We start from the raw sequence: 19,889 nt of genomic DNA, 5'->3' as shown, positions 1-19,889 counted from the left end.
ATTTGAATAGGCCAGGTTGTCCTGTTTAAAAACACTTTAAAAAAAGAGAAGACTTTCCAATCAACCATCATGCTCATTTGGTGTCTTTTTTTTCTCTTCAATCTCTTAGCTCCTCCTACAATCTCCCAGGCACCTGAAACCATTTCTCGCACCAGGGCCAGCACCGCTAGGTTTGTCTGCAAAGCAGAAGGAGAGCCGTTGCCCACCCTACACTGGACGAGGAACGGAAAGCGGCTCCTGTCTAAAGGACGGGTTAAAATCCAGGGCAGCGGTACCCTCGTGATCAACCAGATCGGCTTGCACGACGCTGGCTATTACCAGTGCGTGGCTGAAAATCACCTCGGCATGGCCTGTGCTACGGCCAGGCTAGAGGTGATCGTGCGGGAAGGCCTTCCCAGCGCTCCGAAGAGGGTAACGGCAAGTTCTCTCTCCAGCACCACGGTCTTGGTATCCTGGGAACGGCCGGAGTTCAACAGTGAGCAGATTATTGGATTCTCTCTTCATTACCAAAAAGCCTTGGGTGCGTTTCTGGTATCCTAAAGATATGCTCTTTGGGCTAATCCTAATGCAAGAAATTAGGGGAGCATTAGATTGGTCTAATAGGAGTGGTGCAGTGACCTAGAGGTGAAGCTCTTGCCTCACAATCAGGAGGTTGAGAATTTGATGCTAAGTAGAAACAGATATTTCTCTTTCTGGGCACAATGAGAATATACTTGATGGGAAAAAAAACCTCTGCATTGGGAACAGGAAGGGCATCCGGCCAGCAAACACTCTGCCAGCTCCATTCAGTTGCCCAGACTCCAACCCTCAAGGGATTATGGGGGCATATGATGATGGTGATGGTGATGGTGATGGTGATGATGATTAGATTTGTATAATAACCTTGTTTGACAAGAAGGAACAGATGGAAACTAATCAAGGAGAGAGCTAACCTAGAACGAAGGAGAAACATCATTGGCAGGGAGAATAATTAACTAGTGGCTCCTCTGCTGGCTTGCAGAAGTTGTGGGGGCTCCATCATGGGAGGTTTTCCAATCTCTTTGGAAAACCATTTGTTTGGAATGGTGCAGGGTCTCCTGCTTGAGCAGGGGGCTTTTACTGTCTCATGCACAGAGGTGGATTTGTAGCTGTGCAGATGCAGATAGATAAATGTTTCCACAAAACATCCATAACAAAGTGCTGTACATTTATTGGTACATCAGGTATCTTCCTAACTCACATTTGTGATGAAGTTCTTCTATAATGACCAATCCTTTGTATGTCAGCCTTGCAGGTGAAAGATGGTTATCTCCTAACCCATCTCGTAGTGGTAGAAAAGCTGCTATCAGTTCATGAGTCCAGGCAAGAATGGAGGGAAACCTCCCCCAACCCCTCGAGGGTCAATTCAGTGGCCAATCAGGATTACAGACGTGGCCACGTGACGTGAACTACATTTCCCAGGATACCTTTGACTACATTTACCATGATGCATTCCCTTAAGGGGACAGCTCATAATTCCTAAGTAACTATCCAATTCCCATAGACTGTCTGGGACAGCACAGGGCTGGACTAGAAGACCTCCAAGGTCCCTTCCAATTCTGTTATTCCGTATTCTACGTAATGATAACTGTTATATAAAAGAGCTACAAGCCCCCCAGACTGGAGAGAGAAATGGAGAGTGAAGGTTTACAATTAAAAAGTCAATACAAGCAAACTGTGTCAGCAGGGGGTTTGACTAGAAGACCTCCAAGGTCCCCTCCAACTCTATTATTCTGTTATCAGAATGAGCTTCTCAGATCAGTTGACCTTGTGGACTTGCTGTATCTGGTTGGCAGTTGGGAAAACTGAACATTGGACCATATTTTGGCTTAGGCCGATGCAGCTTCGGGGTTATTCTCCAGGCCCCCTTCTGAATGATGACATTTAATCAGTATTTATGAGTTCCACAGTATTTACTAAGCTTCTTCGCTAGGGAGGATGCCTTAGAAATGTAGTCTTCAAAGTCATTACTGTGGGTCTTCTGTGTTTAAGCACAGAAGAAGATCCAGGACTTGAAGCACTTAGCTGATTGTTAATTGAATGGATTGATTGGGTGTTGGTGGTGAACAGCTTTTAACGCACTTATTCATCCCAAGTAGAGAGTAACTTTTAATCAAAGAAGGAGCAGCTTGTAAGGGACAGGGCTGAGAAGTTACGGATCTTTTGAAGGATTTGTGCGAGGGTGATAAAACATGGCAAGCAAAGCAGTTTGCTTCACAGTGGCCTCTTGTATCCATTTTCAATTCAGTGGTGGGATTAAACATTTTTTACTACCGGTTCTGTGGGCGTGGCAGGGAAGGATACTGCAAAATCCCCATTCCCCCCCCCACCCCCACCCCACTAACCTGCTTTCCAGCTCCGTTCTCCTGTGCAGGGCAACCAAAGGAGACCCATTTGATCAGCTGGGACTCGGGAGGCAGAGAAGAGATGGCGGAGGGGCCAGTCAGAGGTGGGATTGGCCAGTTCTCCGAACTACTCAAAATTTCCACTACCGGTTCTCCAGAACTGGTCAGAACCTGCTAAATACCACTTCTGATTTCTTAGCTTTTCCCCTCTTCTGTAATACAGATTGAAATCCTGCTCCATTCCTGGCATAGAGACCTCTCTAAGCAGGAGAGCTTTAAAAGGTTTTCTCAACATAACTCCTAGAGACCTTTGCAGAAGGAATGGGATTTCAAAAAAGGTCAAAGGAGAGAGTTAGATATAGTCAAGATGAACGCCCAACAGTTTTTTTCCCTACACGATACCTCTTCTTAAATAATTGGGGCTTCAGTTGCAGAGTAGTGGCTACCATCCTGACATTTTTAACTCTCTTTCATTAAAAAAAAAAACAAAGAAACCCCCAGGATTAAAATTGTGCAGCCCTCTTTTTTGTAAGTATCTCACAAAAGCAACTCGTTTAAAGAAAGAACAAAACTTTCTTCTTCTTCTTTTTTCCCTGTCTGACAGTGTTGTGTACCTTCTCTAGGTGCTGATAACATGGAATACCAGTTTGCAGTGAATAATGACACCACTGAGTTTTCGGTGAAAGACTTGGAACCCAACACCAACTATATCTTCTACGTGGTAGCCTATTCCCAGCTTGGAGCTAGCCGGACTTCCTCATCCATAAATGTTCAGACCCTGGAAGATGGTTTGTAGAATAGAAACTGAGAAGATCTGACCTGGGGGGTGGGAGGAGTCACCTGAAACTGGAGGTGTCAATAATCCAGGATTTACCTGGTCAGGATGTGGCAGGTTTCCAGGAGTGCCCACCTAGGCTGAAATGGGTCTAGGTGATTTGTGCTTGGGAAAAATGAGCAAATTATTTATTTATTAGACTTTATTTGCCACCCATCTCGGCCACAGGCAACTCGGGGCGGCTTATAAACGTTCAAAACCAAAGTCCCAAAGTTGCTTTTCCAAAAGGCAACTGGACTTTGTTTTATCTTGCAGAAGCTTCTTTAGTTCTGACCGAATGGCGGGAGGATGGAAAGATTGATATTGACCGAAAGAAATGTAAAACCTTCCATCCTCCACCATCCAGTCAGAACTGAAGAAGCTTCTTGGATAAGAAGCGAAACGTCTTCAAGGAAAAACAAAGAAAGTCCAGTTGCCTTTTGGGACAGCCATGACCTGGAAGGCTGAGAATCTCCAAAGACAATAGCCCAAAGCTGGACTTTCTTGGGTTTTTTTCCCCTTTAAAAACGTTTCTCGTCTCATCTGAAGTTTTGCTGTGTTACACCACCTTTAGAGTTGAGCTTGTCAAGTGACTTGAATGGTTTGGCTCCCATTTGGGTTTCCAACTAAATGAGATGAATTTGGAGATTATTTTTGTAAATCTGAGACGTGTCTTAAGAGTTGACAGTTGGACACGGAACAAGTTAAAAGGCAAATAAAGAGACAATTGATAGTACAGTTCATAATTAGCCTTAGAAATCCTCGATATGTTTGTGTGTGAGAAGAGGACATATGTCAGATATGCATTTCCTGTAATTATTACATCTCTTTGTACACAGATAATCAGAAATCAGGAACATAGTCCCAGTTGGTTGGAATTCTAGGACTCAGCACCTTTTTCTTGAAAAATAGTTTATCATCTTAATTGTGTACTCTGAAAATAAATGCAATGTATTTTATCCTCTCCAAAAATGAAATGTATTTGGGGAATGGACATGATAGAGTTGTGTCATCTAACTAATGCAGGCAAAGAAACTACCCAGAATTCTTTAATATCCCAGAGAAATTAGGCTAACCAGGGAATGTATCTGTCAGACTGTGCTCCTTCTAAATCCCAAGAAAGAAATACTCAGACTCCATGGTGTAGAGCAGAATTATTCTTTTACTGGAAATTGAATGGTAGCAACAGAATCAATTCCGAAACTGAGATATTGGCGGGTAAAATGCATATACAAAGGGATAGAATTGCTCCCTCCCTCCAAAGATCAAATGATTCTTCCAATTAAAACTTCTGAATAGGATCATGTGGTCATCTCCAGGTGATGATGAGGCTACTGTCAGTGACCTTGACATATTTTGATAAAGTTCGCAGCTGCGCAGAAAAAGGACAGAGGCTAGCGAAGAAATGGAAAGTTAAAACAAAGAATCCCCTCCCTTTCTTAACCCAGCAAAGGAATGCAAAACACCTCCTGCCTTCTTCCCCTCCAAGATTCCCCCACCGTTTCATGACAGCCAAAGAGAGAAAAGAGCATAGCAACAAATAAGCAATAGTTAGGGTGAAGATATCTTGATAGTTAGGGGTGAAGATATCTTGAGGCTGACAGTATCCCTGGATGGACACAGCCCTCCAAATTGAAATATATCATCTCAAGCAGAATTACTGTAATTCTGAGATGGTCCTTTTGAGGTGGACGTGATTTCTTTTATTGCTCGTTTCCAGTTCCTGGTGGAGCCCCTCAGATTTCCCTGTCCAGTACAACTCCGACTGACATCAAGGCAACATGGCTGCCTCTCCCTTCAGAACTGAGCAATGGAAAGATCATCAAGTACAAAATTGAGTATGCTTCTCTCAAGGAAGGTGAGAAAGAGAAGGTGGTCTGAGGGCCTTACAATGCGGAATGGTTGGTTATTGACACTCTAGAACACTCCAACGTTGGAAACTTTAAGACTTGTGGACTTCAAGTCCCAGAGTTCCCCAGCCAACTCTGCTGAAGCCCACAAGTCTTAAAGTTGTAGTTTGGAGACCCCTTCTGTGGAAAATTGTTTCCTTGGGGTTCCTCAAGACACCTCAAGATCCCCCTCAGGGGCCTGTGGCATCAAAATTATTTGCCATTCTATGTCATTCAGCGTTTTAATGTGATAAATAGTGATGAGTATAACCCTTAGAAACAACATTATGGAATCTTACCTAATTTTTAAAAGTGGGAAGGGAAGAAGAAAGTTTAAGAAATGCTGCTCTGGAACCCCTTCTTCCTGGTGTCCACAATTTTTAAAAAAGTCAATGGGATGAAAGAAGTCAATGGGGCAATCACAACGGTGTGAGCAAATTTCATACGTTTGTAGCTTCAGTATCACCATCATAGCTGCCATCTTCACCCTAAATCCATGAAGACTGGGTTAAGGTAGGATGGATTCTATCTAGGATGGATCCCTTCTAGCAGTATTCCAGTATTTGAGGAGCTCCCCTCAATAAAGAGGAGGTCAACTTATTTTCCAAAGTACTAAAAGGCAAGAGGGAAACTGATCAAGGAGAGAAGCAGCCTGGAATTAGGGAAAAACTTCCTAACAGTGAAGACAGTGGAACAGCTTGCCACCAGAAGTTGTGGGTGCTTCATCACTGGAGGTTCTTAAGAAGAGACTGGGTATAGGGTCTCCTGTTTGAGCTGGGCTAGATGACTTTCAAGGTCCCTTCCAGCTCTATTCTGAGTGAAATTGATTAGGGTGATTGGGGATTGAAGACTGAGTAGATTCCAGAGAGTTGGGATGTCAACATTCAGGTGTGCCTCACTTGAAGCTTCTTTATGTCTGAGGTTGTATTTTAGTGATAAATCTATCCCTTGCCTTAAGATGGAGCGTGGATAGCCCAACTTATGGGATCATGGCCCACTATCAGACCATGGCCTATGCTCAACAGGGCCGCTTGAATGCATCCGTGCACACAGCCCCATTTGTGCAAGGGTCATAGGTGTTCATGGCCCCACGCGCACAAGCAACAGGTGCTCGCACGCATGCACATGCCTGCCCCTCCCGCAAAACCATTCCTTCTTTCCCCCTCCTCCCCTCCAGGCTGGGGAACTCTGGTTTAGACAGATGAAGTGGAAGAATTCAAGGTTCAATCTATTTGATACGCCCTTTTTTTGGTTGTTGTTACGTCAATAATCCTTGGGCTCTTTTTTCTCTCCCTTCCCAGACCTGATTTCATCAACGGAGCTCAGTGGAAATGAAACCCAGCTGGTGCTTTACGGATTACAGCCAAACAAAATCTACAAAGTTCGGATCGCGGCAAGCACCAGTGTGGGCTATGGAGCTCCATCCGAATGGACTCAGCACCGCACTCCAGATCGGGACAACCAAACCCATGGTGAGCAGTCTCTTGTTTTATCTCAGAACCCTTCCAAGTTTGACCCAGCAGCATAAACAGAAATAAGAGGTGGACCTGGCTCTCAAGATGTCTGCAGGGTTGGAAGCAAAGGTAGCAATTTGGACCAGATCAGTGACTCGGTTAAGAGAACAATGTTTTTAGTAGAAGAGGGGGAAAGAATTTAAGCAACGGAAGGAGAAAATTAGCTTATTCAGCTGGTGGGTTCCAAGGACATCCACAGAGGTCATCTTCAATGTCAAAACAGGCACATTCCAGGTCATCAAAGGCCACCTTTTAATGTTCATCACACACTACTCAACCATATCTGCCATTTTGACGCCACTGATGGTCCCTACGGAGGCCTCCAGTGTGGTCTACAGGTAGTCCTTGACTTACGATCACAGTTGAGCCCAAAATTGTTAAGTGAAACATTTGTTAAGCTGGTTTTGCCCCATTTTATTACCTTTCTTGCCACCGTTGTTAGGTGAATCACTGAAGTTGATAAGTTAGTAACCCGGTTGTTAAGCAAATCCAGCATCCCACCAATGGTGCTTCCCAGAAGATCACCAAAGGGGAATCACGTGACCTTGAGATCCTGCAACCATCATGAATCAGCTGCCAAGTACCTGAATTTTGATCACGTGACCATGGAGATGCTGCAAAGGTCATAACTGTGAAAAATGGTCGTAACTCCCTTTTTTTCAGGGCCATTGTAACTTTGAACAGTCACTAAATGAACTGTGGACTACCTGTACTATAATTCAGATTGATTTATAGCTAGAGGCAAATTTGAGAAGGAAAGGATGATGAAAAGTTATGGAGGATGCAGATGAATTTGAGACTGTCAACTCATAAAACATTCCTATGCCTGTTTTCGAGTTGCCATAAACGAGGTGGGGGGGTGGGGAGGAATCTGAAGGAGCATGATGGCAGTTTAACTCCAGAAGTACATTCCACCCTTATCTACAAAGATTGTAGCTAGGCTACCGGATCTTCTGGCCGCAAAATCCTTTATTGGAGAAAGTGATTGATGACATCCAGCCCGTGAATGTGCTTCATTGGAGAATCTGATTTATGATACACCTAGGGGGGAAGGGGAAAATAGGGTCATAGGTTAATTATGTATGCCAGAGTTGGCTTCATTTAGGTTAAGGCCAACATGTCACTCTTCATAAATGTTTTGAATTTTTTTTGAAGCTTGGCTCGAGGCTCATGATTTAATTAGGGCAATCGCCGGAATCCTGACACTAACCTGGTCAGTTGGGCAGCAGTGTCTCTGTCAGTATATTCATGAACTGGAATAGAGCTTGGTAACAAGGTCAGCCAATGAATAGGCATAGCAACTAAGTCAGTCAATGGGGATAGTTTGGAAACTGAGACTAGAAGTAGCCTGGGCTGGAAACTGAAACTAAAAGTAGCTTAGGCGTGGCTCTGTATTAAGCTCTGCAACTCTGCAGCTATGTGTTGAGCTCTGAGTGTCTATTGAGATGAAACTGCGTCTCTCCTCTTGCTTGCCTGCTGATCTACTGAAGATGAAACTAACTTGCTTGCTTGCTGAAGACTGGAGCTTTGCTCTGAACTTGCAGCACGTTTCCGTCTGAGTTTGCTCCACGTTGGAGAAATCTCAACTGGTTGTAAAATCTACTTATGTTTATAAAGATGTTAAATGAAGCATCAGCTATCTGTGTTTATTTTTCTGGCAATGAATTATCGCTACAAAACTCTCAATAGTCTCATGACTTTGATCTCCCTTTTTCCTAGTTCCCTTTGCCCCAGCTGAGTTAATGGTCCAATCCAAAATGGACTCGCTGTTGATCAGCTGGCAGCCTCCCCCCAACCACGGACAGATTTCAGGCTACAAGCTGTATTACCGAGAAATACTCACAGAGGAGTCAAGCATGGTGATCCCTTCGGAAGGCCCAGGGAACCGACTTTGGGATGTCAGACCCATAAAACTGAAGAAGAAGGTGAAGCAACACGAACTGAGGCAATTAGGTAAGCTTTCTGGAAGAGTGTTCTACTAGGGTGGGCGGGTCATTTGCTGAATAGGGATCAAAAAGAATTGGTGATTTTCAGATTGATCTGTTTCGGTCTGTTTATGGGGAGAAGAGATCCATGCAACGTACAAATAGTCCTTGACTTAACAATCACAATTGAGCTCAAAATGTATGTTGCTGAGTGAGAAATGTGTTAACCGAGTTTTGCTCCATTATACGGCTTTTCTTGCCACATCCAAAATTGCCTTTTGGAACAATTCAGAATAAAGCTGGAAGGGATCTTGGAGGTCTTCTAGTCCAACCCCCTGCTCAAGCAGGAGACCTGCCTAGACCATTTCAGATAGGTGGATGTCCAGTCTTTTCTTTAAAAAAACCTCCAGTGATGAAGCACCCACAACTTCTGAAGGAAGGCAAAGCTGTTCCACTGGTGGATTGTCCTCACTGTTAGGAAGTTCCTCCTTAATTCCAGGTTGCTTCTCTCCTTGGTTAGTTTCCATCCATTATTTCTTGTCCTGCCTTTTGGGATTTTGGAAAATAAGTTGACCCCCCTCTTCTTTGTGGCAGCCCCTCAAATACTGGAATATTGCTATCATGACCCTGCTAGTCCTTTTTTTCTCTAGACTTTGTTGTTGTTAGTTGCAAAGTCATGTCCAACCCATCGCAACCCCATGGACAATGTTCCTCCAGGCCTTCCTGTCCTCTACCATCTTCTGGAATCCATTTAAGTTCACACCTCCAGACCCAAATCCTACAACCGTTCTTCATATGCTTTAATCTAACAGGACTTTAATCATTCTAGTTGCTCTTCTCTACCATTTGAATGAATAAATAAGTAAGTAAATAAATAAGTAAATAAATAAATGCATACATTCTAGTTGCTCTTCTCTGTGCTTTGTCCAAATAAATAAGTAAATAAACAAACAAACAAATTCTAGTTGCTCTTCTCTGCACTTTGTCGAAATAAAATAAAATAAAATAAAATAAAATAAAATAAAATAAAATAAAATAAAATAAAATAATAAAATATAAAATAAAATAAAATAAAATAAAATAATAAAATAATAAAATAAAATAATAAAATAAAATAATAAAATAAAATAAAAAAAAATAAAATAAAATAAAATAAAATAAAATAAAATATAAAATAAAATAAAATAAAATAATAAAATAAAATAAAATAAAAAAATAAAATAAAATAAAATAAAATAAAATAAAAAATAAAATAAAATAAAATAAAATAAAATAAAATAAAATAAAATAAATAAAATAAAAATAATAAAATAATAAAATAATAAAATAAAATAAAATAAAATAAAATAAAATAAAATAAAATAAAATAAAATAAAATATAATAAAAAATAAAATAAAATAAAATAAAATAAAATAAAATAATAAAATAAAATAAAATAATAAAGTAAAATAAAGTAAAATAAAATAAAATAAGCAAGCACCTTTAGGGACCGAAGGGGGCGCGATTTTCATCCTGATGTCAGGACACACATTTTATCCCTTGCGTGGGGTGGGGGGAAACCCTTAGGATTTACCCTTTTAATTAACCCTCTGGACCATTTTTGATCTCCCTCCCCAAAAATCCCCCCCATTTCTCCCTTTGTCCTTCGGTTCCTGTGGCTGCCAACCTTATTTCACAGCCCACAAAAACCTTCCCTCCATGCTGCAGAGAGCCAGCAGAGAAGGGCTGTTTCAATGTGATTTCTCTTCCAGATGTAAAATGCGGCCGTGACCTTTTTATCTTCCTATTCCATCTTGTGCTTTTCTTTTTTTCCTTTGGTGGGGGAGACGAGCTGGAGGCCAGCCACCCACCCCCAAACATCCTCACACACACACACCCCTCGCCCCGTCCATCCTGCCTGCGATATAGTCAAAGCAAGAGCGATATACCCTTGGCAGTGGAGCTTTGTGGAGCTGAAAAAGAGCTGGCTCCCTTGAAGCCCAGGCGGTGAATAGACCCATCCTTAATTAGCAGGGCTTCCATTGGGGGAAGCTAATGAGCAGAAGCAGAAGGAGGAAGGTCATTTGGGAACTTGAGTGGCCGGGTGCTCCAAAAGAGAATTGCCTCATTTTCTTTCTATTTGTAAACTCTGAGCCATTCCAGCAGTCCTGAATGAGCAGATCTGTCAAAAGAAGAAAAAAGCAGAGAAAAGAGAAAATTAAAAAAAAAAGGTGGGGGGGGGAATTGAGTTATGGAACAGTTTTTAAAGAATATCTTTCAACAAGGCACCGAGAAAGAGAGAAGAAAAGAGCCAGCCAAAGGCAGAAATGGCCTGTCTTTTGGCTGTCTGTTGCAGAATTGGCCATTGCCGGAGCCTGCTTCCCTTGCCAAGCTCCGTTTGAACTGGCCTGGGGTGGGTGTGGGGGGGTTGCTTTGGGCAGCCTGCAGCGGTGCAATCGTTACCAGCCTCGGGCAATGATTTAATTGGATTAAGGAAGTAAAGAAAGAAAAAAAGCTTGCCCCATTTCTAAGTTGGCAGCAGGCCATTCGAGCCGTTTCAATGACCCACTTCAGGTTTTCTGCTTTTGGAAGGGAGCGTGGAGTGGCCTTTTGCACCGTTGGCCCACAATTAGGGAACACCAAATTGCTTCCCATTGAGTTCAACAAGAGCAACAAAAGTTCCACTGGCCTCTGCCTTTTCCTGGTTAGTCTGGTGAATTTTAGACATCTGTTCAGTGCTGGCCATTGCTCTAAAAAAGGGGTTTTTTTCTCAGCCTTGGGAACTTTAAGCTGGGTGTTAAACTTCATCTCTCAGAATTCCCCAAGCCAGCATGTCCCGACACTCCAAAAGTATGCTCCAATTTGCTCCAAGGGCAGCGTGGCTAACTGGACAAGTGAAGTCCACCCATCTTAAAGTTCACAAGGTTGAGGAATGTTGCTCTATATAGCCTTGCTTTTAATACTTCATGATTGATCTTTTTAATTTAGACATGGCGGTTCCCACTCCTTCATTAATAAGTGACTGAACAGCCAGCTCTTGAGAATAAAAGTCCACATTCTGGATGGAGAGGACCATCGGTTTGAAAGAGGGGTAAAAGAGGCCATCTATGTTAAATTGAGTAGCCCTCTCTCAACAGAGAGTAGAGTATGATACTACTCTATTTTCAATCTCATTGTACACATGTTGTGCATTGACAATAAATGTTTGATTTGATACCTATCTCCTGTCAGCAATCCCAAAAAGATTCCACACCCATTTGCTCTCTGATTCAGGGGGGCTTGAGGGCACAGATAAACCCCCAAGTGGCCTCAATAGTTCTCAGAGAGAGTGCTAACAACCAGAGGACTGCAAAGAAACACGATCCTTCCATCCCCACCAAAATCCTGCCAGAACTGATGAAGCTTTCGTGGTGTGGAGACAATAACTTGGTCCTCAACACCAATAAGACCAAGGAGCTTATAGTGGATTATAGAAGGAACAGATCAGACATCCAGCCCTTGCTTATCAAGGGAGACTGAGGGGAGCAAGTGGCCAGTTTTAAGTTTCTGGGTGTTACCATAAAACCACCTGACCTGGGGTGCTCACATTGCAGCCCTGGTCAAAAGGGCCCAGCAGAGATTATTACCTGAGACTTCTCAGCTCTGAATGAAAAACTGAATGAAAAACTGCTGGTGACCTTCTACCGCTGCACCATAGAGAGTATCTTAACTTGCTGCACCTCTGTATGGTTTGCCAATTGCACAGTGGCTGATAGGAAAGCACTCCAGAGGGTTAATGTCATTGCCCAGAGGGTCATTGGTTGCCCTCTCCCTTCTTTGGAAGAGCTTTATAGCTCCCACTGCCTTAAGAAAGTTCAAAACATTCTCAAAGGTCCATCTCATCCTGGGCACCCTTTTTTTGAACTATTACCATCTGGCAGATGGTACAGAATAATAAAAACAAGGACAAATAGGCTGAAAAACAGCTTCTATCCCAGGGCAGGAGCTCTGTTGAATTCTGCTGTATAGTGCAGTGTTGGTGTGGTGTCAGGGTTCTCGGTTCAATGTGTGGAGTGTGAAGGATGTGTGTTTGTGTTTATTTTCATGGTCATGGTCATGATATGCACTGAAGATGGTGTTTGATTTCGTTGTACGAGGTGCAATGACAATAAACTAAAGTAAACTAAACTAAACTTCTTGGATGAGAAGTGAAATGTCTTCAAGGAAAAAAAAAACCAAGATAGTCTAGTTGCCTTTTGAAAAAGCTTTTTGGAGACAATCATGACCTGGATAACCGAGAATCCTCATAAGCACTCTTGAGAATAGGTTACAGGTATTCCTCTGCTTATGACCACAACTGAGACCAAAACTTTGGTTGTTAAGTGAAGTTTTTACTGAACTTTCTTGCCACCATTAAGGGAGTCACTGTGGTTAATAAATTACCTGGTTATTAAGTGAATCTGGCTTCCTCATTGACTTGGCTTATCAAAGGGTCACAAAAGGGGATTAGATGACCTTGGGACACAGCAGTGGTCACAAGTGTGAACCAATTGCCCAGCATCTGAATTTTGATCATCTGATCATGGGGATGCTACAAAGGTGGTAACTGTGAACAGTGGTCATAAGTCAAATTTTTCAGCGCCATTGTAACTTTGAACGGTCAGTAAACGAACTGTTGTAAGTTGAAAATTATCTGTACTTGGTTTTCCTACATATGGCGAAAAGCTGGTGATCCTTCAGGTCCCTTCCAACTCCACTTTTCTATGTTTTTTATTGCTTGGCTGAGTAGGGATTCTACTACCCCCCCAAATTTAGATCACTGTGGACCAACTGGGATAGTTTTGGGAAACCAGATCAAATGACCTTTTCCCAGGTTCCAGATCTGTTGCACTTTCATAATTTCCAACGGGTAGGATGCCAGGACACCAAGAGTTCAACTAAACTAATTTTTTTGCTGGCTTTTGCCTCTTTTTGGCATTTTCTTCAGTAACCGCATCTCTGTTTTAATCGGTCCAGTTCCCGGACAGCTTTATGAAATCAGGCTGGTGGCATTCAACAAGCATGAAGAAGGCTATGCGGCCGTGTGGAAAGGCAGGACAGAGCGAGCACCTGTCACCGCAGCTGGTAGGTATCCTTTCTTTAATTGTTGATTATTTAAAAAAAAATTTTTTTTGCAACTGCTTTCAAACATAAGCTTAACATACTCAAAAAGTGGGGTTATTACCTGTTAGGGTGAGGTCCCTGGGGGTTCTCGGGTTCAGGAGAGCCCCTAGCTAAGGTTCTGTGCAGTTCAGAGGACCCCCAATTCCTGGGGCTGACCTCATCCACCCCACCCCGTCTTCTGACCAAGGCTTCCTGAGACAGTAATTAAGCACATGCTTAGTTAAAACAATTCTTGTTTTATTTCAGCGCTGGGAATTATGTTCATTCCCAGCCTGTAATGAGTTCCAAACAGTTCCTCGAGATAAGCACCCACCTTTCTCTCCTTTGAATTGCTGCCAACAACTAGAGTGCCAAATTAACTAAAAAAAAACCAACCGAAGTACAAAATTCACACAGAGCTTCAAGGGTTCATCTGAACAGAGCGAACGACTTTGCTTCCTGCAAAGGTTTCTCTACCTTTTCCTGTCCTTTATACCTTAGGGGTAGGGCAATCACCTCCAAGCCTTACTCCTGAGTCACTCCTTTTGTCTTAGCTGCTCTTGCCTTCTAGCAGCTCTGCGCACACACTCACTGGGAACAGGCTCCCCTTGTTCCTTGGCCTCGCTGCTGCCGGACTCCGAAGACTCCGGAGTCAGCATCCCACTCCCAGATGGTCCTGGCCCCATCTCTGCATCAGAAGCAGGACCCTCGTCTGAGTCCTCTCCTGACTCCCAGACTGGTCCCCGTTTTTCCCCACTGTCCGATTCCACTGCTGTCTGCACAGGCTGCTGGTGAACTACATCACCCTGCCTCCCCCCAGGAGTCCCCACGCGGCCCATTTTGGATTGAGGTAAGTGCAGGGCATGCACGGAGGCTCAGGGAGGGTGAAAAATAGGCCCATTTCCAGCTTCCAAAAAGCCTCCGGAGCCCAGGGGGGCCGTTTTCACCCTCCCCAAGGCTTGAGGAAAGCCTCCGGAGCATGGGGAGGGCAAAAACAGCCCCCCCCCCCGCCATGGTGCAGGAGGCCGGCTAGGCCACGCCCACCCAGCAATCAGGCAGAGAACCCCTTGCTAAAATTTTTGAAGCCCACCCCTGGTTAGGTCATAAGTCATAACTCCACTTATGACCACAACTGAACCCGAAATTTATGTTGCTACGTGAGAAATTTGTTAAGTGAGTTTTGCCCCGTTTCACAACTTTTCTCACCACGTTCGTTAAGTGAATGATTGCATTTCTTCAATGAGTAACACGGCTGTTCGGCGAATCTGGCTTCCCCATTGAGTTTGCTCGTTAGAGGGTCGCAAAAGGGGATCACGTGACCCCCGGAACATGGCAACCGTCATAAATGCGAGTCCGTTGTCAAGCATCTGAATGTAAATCACGCGACCATGGGGATGCTGCAACAGTCATTAAGTGTGAAAGATGGTCATCAGTGACATTTTTCCGTGCCGTTGTCACTTCGAACCATTGTAAGTCGAGGACTACCTGTAGTTAGATCTTTGGATTTGCTCGTTTAGCCACACTTGGGTTTTCTGAAAATAAGTACTTTATGGTTGCCTGGGGAAAAACATGGCCACCATTTTGTAAGGGAGAATGCCCATTCTTTTGACAGCTGTTTTGTGAGAGTTTCCACAATGTTGTTTCTTTGAACTCCGAAGAATCCATGGAGCATTTGATGTGTAGAGCCCTATGACAGGAAACCTAGATGTGTAAGCAATGGCTGTTACTGATGCTAGTCCTTCCACACCTCTATCCATAACTCCAGATGTATTTTTTCTTCTTCCTCCTTCTCCGCCCTCTTCCTTTTCTTCTTCCCATTCTTCTTCTTCTTCTTCTCTTCCTCCTCCTTTTCCCTCTTCCTCTTCCTTTTCTTCTTACCCATCTTCTTCTTCCCCTCCTCCTCCTCCTCCTCCTCCTTTTCCTCCTCCTCTTCTTCCCCTCCTCCTCCTCCTCCTCCTCTTCTTCTCTTTTTCTTTCTTTCTTCTTCTTCTTCTCCTCCTCCTCCTCCTCCTCCTCCTCCACTACTATTACTACTACTACTTTTCCTCCCCTTCTCCTTTTTTCTTCTTCTTTTCCTCCTCCTCTTCTTCTTTTCTTTCTTTCTTTCTTTCTTTCTTTCTTTCTTTCTTTCTTTCTTTCTTTCTTTCTTCTTTCTTTCTTTCTTTCTTCTTCTTTCTTCTTCTTCTTCTTCTTCTTCTTCTTCTTCTTCTTCTTCTTCTTCTTCTTCTTCTCTTCTTCTTCTCCTTCTCCTTCTCTTCTTCTTCTTCTTCTTCTTCTTCTTCTTCTTCTTCTTCTTCTTCTTCTCTTCTTCACTACTTCTCCACTACTACTACTACTACTACTTTTCCTCCTCTGCCTCCCTTCTCCTTCTTTTTCTCCTTCTCCTTCTTAGATCTTCCAGTTCATAAAGGTCCCCCACCACCTCCTGGGCATCTCCATGTCTATTCCAATAGTTCCACAACGATTTCACTGCGGTGGAAGAAGCCCAACTTCACCACCGTGAAGATCGTCAACTACACAGTCCGGTTCAGCCCTTGGGGGTTAAAGAATGCCTCGCTTGTGATGTATTACACAAGGTAGGAGCATCCTCGGGAGAGTAGGTGATGTCACAAGGATCGTGATACATTGCCCAAATGAAGTTATGGGGCGTGTGCTTTTCATTGATGTGTGGTCAACAGTTGCAAGCAGAACTAAAGTGGGAGCTTTTCTTACCAAAGAATTAAAAATCGACTTTTTCTTACTAGAACCACTCAGATCATCTAGTGAGCAACATTTATGTTTTCTCCTTCATATTACAGTGTCTGTAGAGATTCTCGGTCATCCAGGTCCTGGTTGTCCCAAAGCTGCTTTTTCAAAAGGCAACTGGACTTTGTTTTGTCCTTGAAGATGTTTCGCTTCTCATCCAAGAAGCTTCTTCAGTTGTGGGATGAGAAGTGAAACCTCTTCAAGGAAAAAACAAAGTCCAGTTGCTTTTATATTGCAGCGTTTAGTTTTCTCTTTTGAGATATTCAAGATACTTTAATTTTTCTTTTGCATGCACCTGACTAGACTTTCTAGATAGTTGTGAATATATGAAATGGGTACATATAAGAAAAATAAAAGAATAAGAGAAACAATAGGACAGGGACCAATGATCAACCCAGAGAAATCGCTTTGGGTAGTTGTCAGATTTTCTGACCCACCAGATTTTAATCTGTTTTAAATCTTAATAAAAGCTAAATCAGAAGCTGGTAAAACCCTAAATTCAGGGGTGGGATTCTACTGATTCCAACTGGTTCTATAGAACTGATTGTTATGATTCTGCACAGAACTGGCAAATCGTGTCCCTGGCTGGCTCTGCCCCTCTTCGCCCGCCCCTCCTCTCCCGGCCCAATCACTCCTTAAGGTATTCCTTTTTGAACCCTCCCGACAATCAGCTGTTCCGGGATCCCCCTCGCTTTGCCCAGGAGGCTTCCCTGAGGCCCGGGAGGCAAAAAATGGGGGGGAGGGAGGTTTGCTGCAAAAAAGGAGAAGAAGAAGCCATGCCCACCCAGTCACATGGCCATGCCCATTTAGCCACGCCCAGAGAACCGGTTGTTTAAAAAGTTTGAATTCTACTCCTGCCTAAATTTCTATCGTTCTACGACTTTACCACTCAAAGGCTGCCAAAATCTGGTCAGTCTTTGAAGGACACCTGTTTGTGTGATCCTCCACCCCTCCCCTCTTCCATGAAATGTGACAGCTGAATTTTAAAGCTGACAGTTTCATCCTCGCGTGGGAATTTGTTTTCTTGTCTGTAGCTCTAAAGAGGACATTCTTATCAGCGGCCTGAAACCATTCACAAGATACGAGTTTGCAGTACAGTCCAACGGTGTTGGAATGGACAGTCCGTTTGGAAACGTGGTGGAGTGTTCCACCCTCCCAGACAGTAAGTAGAGGAGCATGAAGGGTTTACCTGAGAATGGGATGGGATGGGATGGCGATACGAAGGAGGTGCTTAAGTTTAGTACGGCAGAGAGGTGTCCTTTAAAAAAAAACACCAGAAGATTCTAGTATTTTATTTTATTTTATTATTTATTTCATTTTATCATTATGCATTTTATTTATTTTATTTATTTCATAATTGGTTTTAGTTTAGTTTATCTTCATTTTTTATTTCATTATTTTATTTTATCATTATGCATTTTATTTATTTTATTATTTTAATTTAATTTAATTTATTGTTTCTATAGTCACCCATTTCAACAGGTTTATATGTAAGTCTTTTCTATATCCAAATACCCTCAACAGTTGCTAGTACAGAGAAAACCAGTGAAAATCGGAGCAATTACAAATGAGAGATTTTTAAATATTCCATCCAAATGAAGGAAAAATAACTCATTTTTTAAACTCATTTTTTGTTTCAGTTGTATTCTTTTCTTTGCTACTATCAAAAAAGTCCCCATTCCTAGCCTTCACCTGCTTTATCTCCAAGAGATGTCAACCTCCAGAAAGTTTGGTTGTTTTTATTTATTTAGACAGGTAAAAAGGTAGATGATAGACAGACGGATGGAAGGATGGATGGATGGATGAAAGATGATAGATGATAGATATGTAGATGGATGGATGGATGGGAGGGTGGGTGGGTGGGTGAGTGGATAGGTAGGTAGGTAGGTAGATAGGTAGATGAGAGTGTAACACTTCTTTTATTATATCTTTGTTCATATCTGGCCTTAGGACTGGACTTGATTTGATTTGATTTGACTTATCAGGATATCTGGGGGCGGGAAGAGTTACAGAGACTCAGCCAGATCACCTTAGGCCTACTTTCTGTCTCCTGCTGCCTCTGCTGTTCTCCTGCAGGGCCCTTCACTCCCCCTTCTGACCTGCGGTTACACCCCATCAACCCATATGCGGTCCAGCTTCACTGGTGTCCCCCTTTGGAACCGAATGGCATCATTGTGGAATACACCATCCTCTACAATGCCAACTGCACCCAGCCGGATGAGATGTGGACTCTGTTGACCAAAGAGGGTAAGCACTGGGTCATTAAATGCACAAAAACACCCAGGGTTGCCTGCAAAAGGAGCAGGGGGTGTCCAAAAGTCAAGATGCTGGCCATAATTCTGTGATCGAAGTTCACCTTTTTAAAAGTTCAATGAAAAGAAGGACCAGGGATGACATAATAGCGGTGTTTCAAAATCTCAGGGGTGGCCACAAAGAAGAGGGAGTCAAGCTATTCTCCAAAGCACCTGAAGTCAGGACAAGAAGCAATGGGTGGAAACTAATCAAGCAACCTAGAACTAAGGAGACATTTCCTGACAGTGAGAACAATCAGCCAGTGGAACGACTTGTCTCCAGAAGTTGTGGGTGTTCCAACACTGGAGGTTTTTAAGAAGAGACTGGAGAACCATTTCTCTGAAATGGTATAGGGTCTCCTGCCAGGAGGTTGGACTAAATTAGAAGACCTCCAAGGTCTCTTCCAACTCTGTTATTCAATATTCCAATGAAACTTCCCAATTCATTCAGCACTCAAAAACAAAGTTCATCTAAATAAGAATTTATTGAAGAAGTCATACTGGCACATCTGGGAAAACCCGAATCTGAGAGTTCCGAGTTTTCCCTTCCCAATAGAAATTCACAAACCCATCAACCGCCAGTCCATCACATGGCCCAATCAACCATTGTCCCAACTGGAGATATTCCACCAGACATTCCTTCCCAGGCACAGGGTGACTTGTCCTTGACTTTATGAGAAGAATGTTGTTGAGTCTCATCTTCTACCACTCTATGCAGTTCCCCCCTCCCAAATTCCCAGGCACCCAAAATGTGTCAGCTTTGGAAGCCATATTTTACTTTGGAGCTTCAAAGCTGCCATCCTTCAGGTGGACATTCCTGGGGAGCATATGGGTCATCTGGGCAAGAAGAAAGCAGCTTCAACTTGCAGCAACCCTGGGGCTGGAATGTTGGAATCTGATGCCACATCGAGAATTCCTCTCTTCTTCAGGCAGTATCTTCAGCGCTGAAGTTGATGGGTTGCAGAGCGACACCAGATATTTCTTCAAGGTGGGAGCCAAGACGGTTGTAGGATCAGGACCATATTCTAGCGTCAAAGATGTGCAGACCTTGCCAGAGGGATTCACAGGTAATGACTGCCACCTTGAAAAGAAGGGTCCAGAGTGGGACAATGTGCCGCAGACAACTTGGTGTAGCGAACTCACCACCAGACAGCTTGTCAACGGGCCAACTCACTGCGAGACAATTTAACAATTCTATTTAATTATTTAAAATAAATAAATAAAATATTTTACTTTTTGCCAATCCC

The 19,889-nt window shown here is 43.1% G+C and overlaps 1 protein-coding gene across 5 annotated transcripts in view; it reads left to right on the top strand.

Moving 5' to 3' along the window:
• Positions 1-19,889, top strand: part of IGDCC4 (immunoglobulin superfamily DCC subclass member 4) — an 80,311-nt gene that overhangs the window by 50,476 nt on the left and 9,946 nt on the right. For all 5 annotated transcript variants that reach the window (XM_087972851.1, XM_087972850.1, XM_087972848.1 and 2 more), the window contains exons 8-17: positions 110-520; positions 2,987-3,151; positions 4,898-5,035; positions 6,368-6,538; positions 8,300-8,533; positions 13,481-13,588; positions 15,999-16,182; positions 17,386-17,513; positions 18,428-18,598; positions 19,572-19,709. In XM_087972851.1, the coding sequence (XP_087828977.1) occupies positions 110-520; positions 2,987-3,151; positions 4,898-5,035; positions 6,368-6,538; positions 8,300-8,533; positions 13,481-13,588; positions 15,999-16,182; positions 17,386-17,513; positions 18,428-18,598; positions 19,572-19,709 (1,848 nt within the window). The remainder of the gene's footprint in view (positions 1-109; positions 521-2,986; positions 3,152-4,897; positions 5,036-6,367; positions 6,539-8,299; positions 8,534-13,480; positions 13,589-15,998; positions 16,183-17,385; positions 17,514-18,427; positions 18,599-19,571; positions 19,710-19,889) is intronic.

This window comes from Notechis scutatus, chromosome 11, assembly GCF_049901735.1.
Source record: "Notechis scutatus isolate UNSWTSFEM ecotype Mainland chromosome 11, rNotScu1.2, whole genome shotgun sequence".
In the NCBI taxonomy this organism is placed as follows: Eukaryota; Metazoa; Chordata; class Lepidosauria; order Squamata; family Elapidae; genus Notechis; species Notechis scutatus.
This window is presented reverse-complemented; position numbering and strand designations above follow the sequence as displayed.